Here is a 12,500-nt window from a genome sequence, read left to right as displayed (position 1 = left end):
TCTAACCACTGAACCATGCGCTATATATTAATTACATCATCTGAACAATATACAATGGTAGTGTTATGGAATAAGGAATATCGTTTAATTCATTCTCGCTTATTCACCTCTGTTTAAACACTAAACAGAAAAAGGAAAAAGAAACAATTTTTCCACAATAAAAAACCGAGATACAACAGACATAATTCAAAAATTTTTAGTAACAGTCTTCAATGCGGGTTTCGAAACAGCAAATCCAAATCGCCATACAATAACACCATATAAACACCAGTTGCTGATGTCACATAAATCATTGAAATTTTACTTCTGATCAGAACCGAACTTGAGCAAATACAACAAAATGACGCTTTAAGAGAATCAACCAACTGGAATGGCTTATGCCCGTCCCCCACAGGGACGTCAATCAGGCAGAACCACAACCTTGCCCACCAGAAAAATTAGACGTCACCTGTAAGTTAATGAATCAAATATCAGATCGGTTCAGGGGAAAAATTGTAAATACATCCAATTCCAAAAAACACCGTTACAAGCAAAAGTCCTTGCACACGACGGAAAATGATTCACAGGGACTGCCCTCAAAGATTTCCCTTTTTCCACTATTTCTATTTCTCCCTTGTTTTCCTCCTTCTTAACTCTGTATGGCCGAAACTCTGATGATCCACATATCTTATCGATCTTTTGAATTTTATGCTTTTAAACAAGATGTTCCACATCTTTTATATTATTGAACTTTATGAATATTTAAATTATATTTCATATTACTGAAACTTGTAAACATTGAAACATGTTTTTTCTCGTTCATTATTTAAATTTTTTACCATTGATAAACCCAAAATATTGTTGAAACTAGTTTGGTATGTATGTAAATAAGGTTATTTAAAACCAATTACAAGTTTTTCAAATTTAGGTGCAATAGTTTTGCCTCCTCATATATACACATATATATATATATGTATGTATGTATGTATATATATATATATATATATATATATATATATATAGCAAATAAGAAAATGGAGGAGAATAATAGTTGGTTCATCAACTTTAAGACGTTAAAAATGTTAACTTATTTATTTGTTAAACTGATAATTATAATTGTTGTTGGCATCCTTTTTGTCTCGAGAGACAATGGAGTTGCGCATAAAATAGTCTAGTCCGGCTTTTACATTTCATATCCTAATACATCTTCTGCTGTGGCTGTGTAGTCCTATCCTGGACAAACACTCCCTCTGGCAGGTGCCGCTAAAGTAGCGAAGACTTTTCCTGGCTGGTTGTAATGTCATAGTTTCTTTTTGACGTCTTTTCTTGTCTTTCCATTTCTCCTCTCTCTATCACTCCTTTGTGTTCCCTCTTTTACGGTACGTCGCCAATCTCCACGGTTGCTGGCAACTGCTTCCCAGTTGCTAAAATTGATGTTTAGGCCTTCATGTCCCTTTGGCAAACATCCTTGTATCGTAAGAATAGTCTTCCCGCAGACCTAGTGCCCCTAGCAAGCTCTCAGTAGGTTATGTCCTTGGGAATTCTGCCATCTTCAAACGGCTAACATGTCCAAGCCCTCTCATACGTGTGAGGAGTGCAAACATGCCTGGTATTCCTGCTTGGTTGAGGGCATCTTTGTTGGGGACATGATTCTGCCATTTGATACGAAGGATTTTCCGGAGGCAGCGCAGGTGAAATATATTTAGGCGACGCTCTTGGCGTGTGAATGGCGTCCAGGTCTCATATCCATACAGTAGAGTGCTAAGTACACTTGCCTGGCAAATCTTCATTTTTGTGTTCTTGGTCAGCTTATTGTTGTCCCATGCCCGTTGGGCCATCACAGCGCATTGCCAATGCGTATATTGAGCTCAGCATCAAGGGATAGGTTGTAGGTGACGCTAGAGTCAAGATAGGTAAACTTCTCCACCTCGTGTAATCTGTGGTCTCCAATATGTATGTTTGGGATGTCCGGTGTAGCCTGACCCATGATGTTCGTCTTCTTGAGGTTGATAACTAAGCCAAAGTCATTACATGCTTGCTCAAAACAGTTGATGAGCCTTTGTAGGGATTCTGTGTGTGATACCAGAGCGGCATCATCAGGACGTTTCTGATTTTGGTCTTGCCACGAAAGCGCGAGAGATTGAACAGTTTCCCGTCACTTCTACTCTGTAGAAACACTCCATCATCTGATGCCTGAATGGCATGTGAGAGCAGCAGCGAGAAGAAGATGCCAAATAATGTAGGAGCAAGGACACAACCTTGCTTTACCCCGTTTTTTATTTGGAAGGTGGCTGATGTTGATCCATTGTGCTGTGTGGTGCCTTGCATATCATAATGGAAAGATTTGATGATCCTCAGCGGCTTTGGTGGACATCCGATTTTTGGAGCAGGATGAAGAGGCCTTTTCTATTTACCAAGTCAAAAGCTTCTGTCAGACCAATGAAGGCCATATATAATGGCATTTTCTGCTCTTTGGACTTCTCCTGAAGTTGGCGTATGGAGAATATCATGTTAATAGTTGATCTGCTTCTTCTAAAGCCACACTGCGCTTTCGAATAAATTCGAGAAGCAAGCAGTTGTAGCCCGGACAGGATAACGCGAGCAAAGGACTTTCCAACAGTGCTTAGATGAGATATTCCACGGTAATTGTTATAATCACCACGGTCACCTTTGTTTTTGTAAAGCGTAATGATGTTAGCATCCCGCATATCCCGAGAGACTGTACCCTCTTCCCAGCGCTGACACAGAAGCTCATGAAGGTTATCGAAGCAGAATGGTGTTTTTGCCGGCTTTGATGATCTCTGAGGGGATGCCATCTTTTCCCGGAGACTTGTTACTTGCTAAGGAGTCAATACCCTTTCTAGGGCGTCTATTGCTCTGCTATATGGCGGACTGTCAAGTTCGCATATGACTGGCAAGATCTTGACAATCTCGATTGCAGCCTCAGCTACCGTGGTCTCCCGTGAGTAGAGATCCTGGTAGTACTCCACGCATGTATCCATTTGCTTGCTTTGGTCCTTGATGAGATCTCCAGTAGTTGATTTCAGAGGGGCTGACTTGGTTGCGGATGGACCGAGGGGCTTCTTCAAACCGGCATGATGGCAATGAGGTACTTGTATATATCTCCAGGGTTCGTCAGAGATTATAAAGTACAATAATAAATATAAATGTAAATATAAAATAAACAAAATATACACATTTGAATATATATATATATATATATATATATACATACCTACATATATGGTTATACGTAATTATATATATATAGTGGCTGTGCGGTAAGTAGCTTGTTTACCAACCACATGGTTCCGGGTTCAGTCCCACTGCGTGGCACCTTGGGCAAGTGTCTTCTACTATAGCCTCGAGCCGACCAAAGCCTTGTGAGTGGATCTGGTAGTCGGAAACTGAAAGAAGCCTGACGTATATATGTATATGTATATATATAAGTGTGTGTGTGTGGGTGTGTGTGTATGTGTGTGTGTGTGTGTGTGTGCGTGTGGGTTTGTATGTCTGTGTCTGTCCCCCCAAACATCGCTTCACAACCGATGCTCGTGTGTTTATGTTCCCGTCACCTAGCCGTTCGGTAAAAGTGACCGATCGAATAAGTACTGGGCTTACAAGGAATAAGTCCCGGGGTCGAGTTGCTCGATTAAAGGCGGTGCTCCAGCATGGCCGCAGTCAAATGACTGAAACAAGTAAAAGAGTAAACAGTATACATATCTATATATATATCTATCTATCTATATATATATATATATATATATATATATATATATATATATATATATATATATATATATATATATATATATATATATATATATATATATATATATATATATATATATATGTAAATTAGAAATATTAAATTTCTAAATGTCTCAAAGAGACATGAGCAGTGGTGGAGCGACAGAGTGGTTGTATACTGTCAACATAACCTGACTGTCCCGTAAGGTAATTACACCACCGCTGTTTAGCCCAAGGAAGCATCGACGCTTCCTGTCGGCTTTGCCACATTTCCTGTGTCCTTATATTTACGAAGGGGAGGCAAACCCCCCTCCCAGCTAGTGAGGTCTGCTAGCAGACCTCACTATCCTGGGCTGATGACGGTTTAAGACCCAGAAACATGCATGTCCTCAGGTGTGAATCCTAGCTGGTGGGGGTACTTGCCTCCCCTTCACAAATATAAGAACACAGGAATTGTGTCAATGCCGGCAGGAAGCGTCGATGCTTCCTAGGGCTAAACAGCGGTGGTGTAATTCCCTTCAGGGACTGCCACGCTATGTTGACAGTATACAACCACTCTATATATATATATAAATATATACTGAAATATACATACACATCAACATCCTTAAGTACATATAATATTCAGTTATTACTAATATTATTATTATTAATATTAGATTAGGTGTATTCTGCTATTCACAACAGATAGTATATGAAAAATAAAATATAGAATATAATATAATATATAAACAGATGTTTATGAACGATAAAAGTATATTAATTTTACAATCAATATCGGTTTATCAATATATCATAGAGTTATTATAGTTATGTCAATATCATTCTGCATACATATTGGTAGCAAACATATGTATATGCATACATACATATACGCACAAATATACATATATACATTTTTTTCCCATTTCAATATACCAATATATACATACGTATTATATGTTTTGAATGTAAGATAATTCGCAGACTAAGAGACAAACGTTATATATGCACTTCGTAGGCGTAACCTAGATAATTTCGAACAAGATCTTACCAATCTCATTAAAAACATCACATTTAAACACAGAAAAATAACAATCAAACCCCCACCTAACTAAAATTAATATTATCCTCGTCAGTCTTCAAAAATACTCTGAAATTCTCTTCAAAGCCGTCAAGACTGGCAACCTTTATAACGTTCCTCTAGATAAATACCGTGACCTAATACACAAACAACTATATAAAGGCTACCATATTGTACCGGTTCCACTCTAAAAGACATCATCATCAAAAATCGTGATCTCGTTTTCGAACTCGGATTAGAAGATAGGACTGAACCTTCCTCAACACGCACATTCTATATTAACGTAAAAGGCTATAAAATAAAATTTGCCAAGAACCACTCCGTTCGCCTCATTTGCTTCTCCAGTTCAGATACAAGATTACAAGATTTTATCAAATAGGATTATGCCCCAACTGCATACTACATACAAATTACACCTCCTCACCGTCCTTATTACAACATTTACCATCAACATCGTCATCCTCCTCCCCCTCATCATCATCATCATCATCATCATCATCGCGGCCATTTTCTCCTTCATCGTCCTTTTGTTATTAATATGATTCTAAAGATACAAGATTTAATATTTTCTCAGAAATCTTTTTAATACTTTTTCTTTTGACCCGTGTTTTATGTTTCAGAAATTTCTGGTATAATCAGATCACAACCATCCAACAAGGATCCTTTAAAAATCTTCCAAGTTTACAGGAAATGTAAGTTGCTTAAGTCTTTTGATATTTTATTTACGAAATTTTTCTTGGGATTTCATGTCTTCTCATCTTTGTTTTTCTCTCTGTATCTCTAACGTATATTCCGCTACCAAATTCGTGTTGGAGTGTGCATGAAAGTCTCTGTATTTGTTTGTGTCTCTATGTGTCACCATCAATGTCTATTAGGAAATACATATTTATGCAGAGTTCGTTGGAAAAATCTATATACTCTTCAAGAAAAGAAACGAACGTATAGAAATATATTCATTCTCACTTTTCTTAAGATGCTGCTTCATTGATATGAATTATTTTAAACTCTACAATTACAAGAGTTGCTGAAATTGAAAGTCGTCATTTTCTATTTGTACAGTGACATATAGCTCGGGGCAAGTCGGTCAAACTGTCCAGTGTGATGGCTGCTTATGCCGTTTCAATTTCTTTAGGAAGGATGTTAGAGTAGTCAGTCGTCCACAATAAAAGACAATGTTTGGTGTGTCCCTCGTACGTTTGTGTATATGTGTAATGATATTACTTACGTTGATATATTTTTATTGTCATTTCTATCCTCATTCGTAATTGTCATATTGTTTTGCTTGTCCATCTTGTCTGTTTTCTTGCTACTTTTATTATCTTTTCTTCATCATCGACTTCCTCGTTGTTACTGATTGTGTTGTTGTTGTTGTTGTTGTTGCTATTGTTGTTCATAACATAACAAAATACATTATAATCGAACCGAGCGATACCGGGTTTATCGAGCAAGGTGCTTTTTGTTACTGATTTTGTTGTTGTTGTTGTTGTTGTTCTTCTTCTTCTTCTTCTTCTTCTTAACATAACGAAATACATAATAATCGAACCGAGTGAAGCCGAGTTTATTGAGCGAGGTGCTTTTTGAAACGTCACTTGATGAGAAACATCTGTACAGAAAGATGCACTGTGGCCGATCGATCAGAATCTCATGTATGAGGTACCGATGGAAGACGGGCCGAAACGGCCGTAGTGATTAACGAAAAATCAATTTTCCATTTCCCTCATGTGTGTGTATGTGTGTGTGTGTGTGTGTGAATATACGCTTAGATGTTGGTATGGCTGTGTGATAACAATTTTGCTTCCGTAGTCTGTCCCTCTGCGTGTACCCTGGTCTTCAACCGAACACACCCGTGTATGTTAGTTAATTGGGTACACGGTAACTTTTCGTATATATACGAAGTGGTATCAAAGTTCCCGACCGAGTTATGTTTAATAAAAGTAAGTTATACTACCTGAGTAATAAATTAATTTCCTTCGGAAAAGTCGCCTTGCGAAATAAGACACAAATATGAAACGTTTTCCTTTCTTTTATTCCTTTTCCCCCCCTTTAACGTCCCATATACGGCTCCAGTTCTAACAGATCAATTACTGGTGGCAGCGCGTTGAACGCCACCAACGCTCTGGCCGGGTCAATTCAATCCCCGCACACATCTCTAAGTTTCCTATAGGTTTCCCTATCGACCACAATGGCCTTCACACTCTCTTGGTTCACGTCATTGGACAACTTTAGCCTTATGATGTGCCTGAACTTTACGATTTGTTTCTCCACTTCGTTGTTCTTAGAATACGTCATAAAATTCTATTTGTTCTTACCCACTTTCGGTCTTCTCCTTTCTTCGTTTACTACTTTTCTTATTATAGGTTCCTCTATATACTTCTCTGAGTCTGAGACCTTCTCTTTCTCCGTCTTCAGTTTCTCCATCTCACCCTCTTGTAGTTGAGTTCCTGAATCTTCCGTCAATTCACCTGTCATCTTCATACTTGCTTCCTCCTTCTCTGACTCATTGTCACACACCTTCTTAATTATTTTTTCCCTTCCCTTTTCCGACTCACTTTTATCATCTTTCTTTCTCGTTATCTCTTTCTTTCCCACCTCTTCTTTCTTCTTTTTCTGGTTAGTCGGTGGCGGGCTTACCCTACCACTCCTTCTTTTTCTTTCCACTAGCGCGAATTCTTCTACCGCTGTTTTCTCATTATCATTATTCTGGACACCCTCTTCAGTCTCTCTCTGCTCCCTCCGTGGGCATCTCACCTTCATGTGTCCCTCCTCGCCACACTCGAAACACACAAGCGGCCTGCTTTCCACCTTCACTCCCAGTGCAACACTATCTCCTCTGCCATTCCGTTCAAGTCTTCCACTTTAACCTGGATTGTTAGTTCCAACCCACAGCCCCAGCAGCTTGTTTGCTCTGGTGGCCCTCAATATTCCAGCCTCGTCCTCCATGTTGTACACAATGGCCGTCATCAGCCATGCCTCCTCCAGCTCAGGGCGCACCTGGCCCACCCGAACCCTCGCCACGCGTCCGCCGCAACAGGATGGCAGAAGAATCCATTCTTCTGAGCGGACAATCTCCGTAGCATGCCTCATCGCTTCCTCCTCCGATGTGAAACGCACATCCACAGTTGCATACTCCCTGCATCCTATTCCGAAGGTTATCAACCTTTCATGCCTTCCAACATCCTCTCGATCCTCACCACAGTTGCTATCTCGATCCTTCCTGTAGCGACCCTCACAGTCCTGTATGTCACTGTCCTCCTCATAACGCTGTTCACTAGCTCCTCGGGTGGTGTCAATTTTATCTTCTCGCCTTGCCCCCTCAGCATCCTCTCGCCAGCTTTCATCCTCCTGGCCTCGACCTCTACTTCAAAAGTCTCCAATGCTTCTCTCCCCGCTTCTCCTCCAGTAGCCCCCGCTGGCGCCTTCTCCATTTTCCCCAATGGGAAAAATCAACTCAACAAAACTTTAACGATATTAACAACGGTATCAAAAACAGCAACAATCAACAATAAATTCACGTTCAACTCACAAATACAACTCAACTTCAACAACTCGACCTCAAAAACAACACCTATCAACTACAAAATTCTCTACTCAACTCGACTCTACTTCGAAGTCTAGACTTCTTCCTCTATATTTACGTATTGAGCTAGCCTACTTCATCGTCTGGGGGCGTCCACAAAACACAAGTAAAAGAGAGAAGATTGCTACATACATACATACATACTTGCATATATACATATATACCTAATGAAGAATAAGAGAATGGTTTCAGCGACTTTCTTTATTCTATATCAATGCAATTGTGTCTACACATCACATCCGTAGTTCTTGATGAGATGATATAATTTACATCGTGTGTCATCACTACAATTCCTTAAAGGTGGAACGTAGGACTTATTGAAATACTCACCTGCTAAGCATGTTTTACACCTCTGATAGATGGTAAGGATTACGCAATTTATTAATTACATCATCTGAACCATGTACAATGGTTGTGAAATCATGTAGTAACAACTATAGTATTATGGAATATAGAATATCGTTTAATTCGTTCCCTCTTATTCACCTCTGTTTAAACACGAAAGCGAAAAATGAAAGAAACACAATTTCTCCACAAAGAAAAAAAAACGAGATACGACAGATATAATTCAAAACGCTTTAGTAACAGTTTTCTAATCGGGTTTCGAAATCGCATATCCGAATCGCCATACAATATCACCATACACTTAGCAGTTGCTGACATCACCTAACTCTAGAACAATGAAATTTGACTTACAATCAAAATCGAACTTCAGCAAATACAACAAAATTACCCTTTATGAGAATCAACCAACTAGAATGGCTGATGACCGTTCCCCACAGGTAAGCCAACCAGGCAGAATGAAAATCTTGACCACCAGAAAAATAAGACATCAACAAATATCAGATCCGTTCACGGAAAAAATCGTAAATACACCGGATTCTTAAAAACGCCTTTACAAGCAAAAGATCCTGCACATGTCGGTAAGAGAATCACAGAAACTGTAAACAAAAACCCTTTTTCACTATCTTCATTTCTCCCTTGTTTTTCTCCCTCTTAACTCAGTATGGCCGAAACTTTGATGATCCACATTTCTTATCGATCACTATTAACACTTTTGAATTTTGTGCATTTGAGCAAAACGATCCACATTTTTTATATATATTATTGAATGTTATGAACATTTATATGATACTTCATTTTACCGAAACTTATAAACATAAAAACATGTTTTTCTAATTCATAATTTTAAATTTTCACCATTGATAAACAAAAAATACTGTTGAAACTAGTTTGGTATGTATGTAAATATATTTATTTAAAAACAATTACATGTTTTTCAAATTTAGGGGCATTTTCAACAACAAATTTTCCTATATACTTTTCTGCGTGGAAATACAACGCCTCTTTTGTTATACTCTTTTCTCTTTTACTCTTTTACTTGTTTCTATCATTTGACTGCGGCCATGCTGGGGCACCGCCTTTAGTCGAGCAACTCGACCCCGGGACTTATTCTTTTGTAAGCCCAGTACTTATTCTATCGGTCTCTTTTGCCAAACCGCTGAGTTATGGGGACATAAAAACACGAGCATAGGTTGTCAAGCAATGCTAGGGGGACAAACACAGACACAAAAACACACACACGTATATATATATATACACATATATACGACGTGCTATACGACGTGCTTCTTTCAGTTTCCGTGCTCACTTCTCAAAGCGCTTAGCACCTGGAACATCCAAAATAGCAATCGTAAATGAAATTTTTCTACGTCATAGGACTCACTGTGTTCATTCTGCAGCCGATGTTATTGTTTCTTCTCCTGAGTGTTCATGGTTTTTGTACGTTCATTAAACACATAACTTTTAGGAATGTTAGGGTACAAGTACTTCCGTTAATCGTGCTCATTCAGTTTGAACCATGCAGTGAGAGTATTGTCACGATCTCTCTGTTCTTGATCAGGTTGCTAAGTGCTACCTCTGTGAAAGCTCAGTCTCCGCTGGTCTTCAAAGTGAACTGCTAATCTGTAGACAGTGTGTTACGAGTCATGCAGCTTGTACTTAGATATTCTCCACATGGCTTCAGAAGGTGAAACATATCAACACGCAAAATAATTTCTGATATAACCTTGGGCTTGCTGAGTCTGTCCACCTTCTGCAACTGCAACATTCCTTACTTCAACTGAAGCGTTATCGCGACCGTTGTAGACATACTTGCATATACACTTGACATTTTTACAGAGGAGCAATCTTCTACATTAATATGAGCTCGGAATTTCTTTAATAGGTAAGCATAGTATGGAACGACATACCTGCTGTCAACAGAATGGCATCCAGCTGCTGCTGTGATCCATTCCCCATCAATTGCGAGGAGCGCCTTCTTTTGAATTATAGTTCACATTTTCGCTCCTGGCACTTTCAATCTCTTGTTGTTCAATCAAGTGCATGTTCCCATATAACTCAACATAAGGATTTACTTGTTGCACATGACAACTATTCTTTGAGGAGAGCATTGTGAGTTGTGACTTGCTTCCACTCTGTGATGCAGAGCTTCCACTCTGTGATGCATTAATAATATACAACTGACTGTACTGCAGGCGACCATTGACAGATTCAAGTTTGTAGTTTTGTGCTTAGTTTGGCCCTGAATACGTTCTATATCCTGGTATTGGATATATAATTTAACGAAGCTATTTACACGACGCAATACGATTACTATTACATGAGACTCGACGCTCTCTGCCAACGGATCATAGAGAAATGCTTACCAATCAATTGTTCACAATCAATTGCTTACGACTAGAGAGTTCTCCATGTAATGGAAATGTGTCAGACCACTTTTAGTCCCTTGGAATGTAGTCAGAATCTTTCCACAGCATATCCCCTTTATAGAATTAGTCTCCCCTAAATTCTCCACTTGAGAATTAAAGTCGCTCAGAATTTTAATATCTCTTATGCTTAGGGCTCAATTCTTGTGTTTCCGTTATTTTCGTTTTCTGGTGCTAGAACGTGTAATTACAAATTGTTTCTGTGTTGGTACCTCAAACGTTGAAAATTTCTTCGTATCTTCGAAAATATGCAGAGAAGGTAATCCCATCTTCTGGATTATAACTGAATACTTCAATAGAGATTGCTACGCTGTCTCGCATGTTCGCACCTGAAGGAATTTTAGACTTCTTTAACATTGATTCCAGTAACTCTTGGTTTTGTTGTTGTTGCTGTTGTAGTTGCTCTTGTTGTTGTTACTATTGTTGCTGTTGCAACTGCACCACAGACGCCAATAAGCCTTCTATCTTAAACGATTTTTCTTTGGTTTCATACCCATCCCAAACAAACTTAAACGTCCAACGCAAACTTCGAAGAACTCTTCGCCACTTTTACACCCTGGTTTGGAACGTAGGATTTAAGGAATCAGGGGGAAATAAAGTGTTTACACGTCGCGAATCGATTACCCAACGCTCTCTGTCAATGGCTCACAGTGAACTATTTTCCAATTAATTGCTGAAGACTCGACAGTTGTCTATTTAATAGGAATATGTCAGTTCACTTTAAGTCAATTGGAAGGTGGTCGGAATCCTTCTACAACAATACAGAAACAATGTAGACTACTTCCTTGTAGCACAGAGAGTTTCACACCAAATGACGTAAAAGAAGATATGCAGTTGTAATTGCTAATGTTTTTTTCGAAATGAAGCAGACTCTTGGTAATTTTCTCAGACAAACGCTTCAATGTGTGAGTGTTTGGTTGCAGTGGAGGAAAATTCACTTTTTTATTGTGACAGAACATGAAGTTTTCATATTTAAAGTTCAGTGCTCCACAATACTCGCAATATAAGTACATATCACCAATACGATAGGTTCGTTTAGGATTATTGTGTCTGTTCAGTGGTAGTCCATGTCTTCCCTCACGCTTTCGTTGCACCTGTTCATCTCGAACAAGGTAACGCCTGTTCAGCATTCATACCTGCAACTCCATCTTGATGTCTCTCTGTTTGACCTTGGAGACAAGCAGCACTTTCCAAATCATCCATATTCTCCCTTCTCTGTTACATTACGCTTTTCTGTTGGTCCTGATACTGCGCACGCTGCATATCATTCATGTTTTCCATTCTCCGCAGAAATATCAATGTTTGTTGTTCCTTGTACTGTGTTTGTTATTCCTCATCCTGTCTTCTACCTTGGACTCGCATT

General features: G+C 38.9%; 1 protein-coding gene across 1 annotated transcript in view; it reads left to right on the top strand.

Annotated features, from left to right (window-relative positions):
* The window catches only part of LOC115225980 (leucine-rich repeat-containing protein 15-like), a 171,592-nt gene that overhangs the window by 68,277 nt on the left and 90,815 nt on the right, over positions 1-12,500 (top strand). Inside the window, exon 8 of the mRNA XM_036514789.1 lies at positions 5,413-5,484. Coding sequence (XP_036370682.1) covers positions 5,413-5,484 — 72 coding nt within the window. The remainder of the gene's footprint in view (positions 1-5,412; positions 5,485-12,500) is intronic.

The sequence above is a fragment of the Octopus sinensis genome, linkage group LG29 (assembly GCF_006345805.1).
Source record: "Octopus sinensis linkage group LG29, ASM634580v1, whole genome shotgun sequence".
Classification (NCBI taxonomy): domain Eukaryota; kingdom Metazoa; phylum Mollusca; class Cephalopoda; order Octopoda; family Octopodidae; genus Octopus; species Octopus sinensis.
The sequence above is the reverse complement of the archived record's forward strand: the minus strand, read 5'-3'. Positions and strand labels throughout refer to the sequence as shown.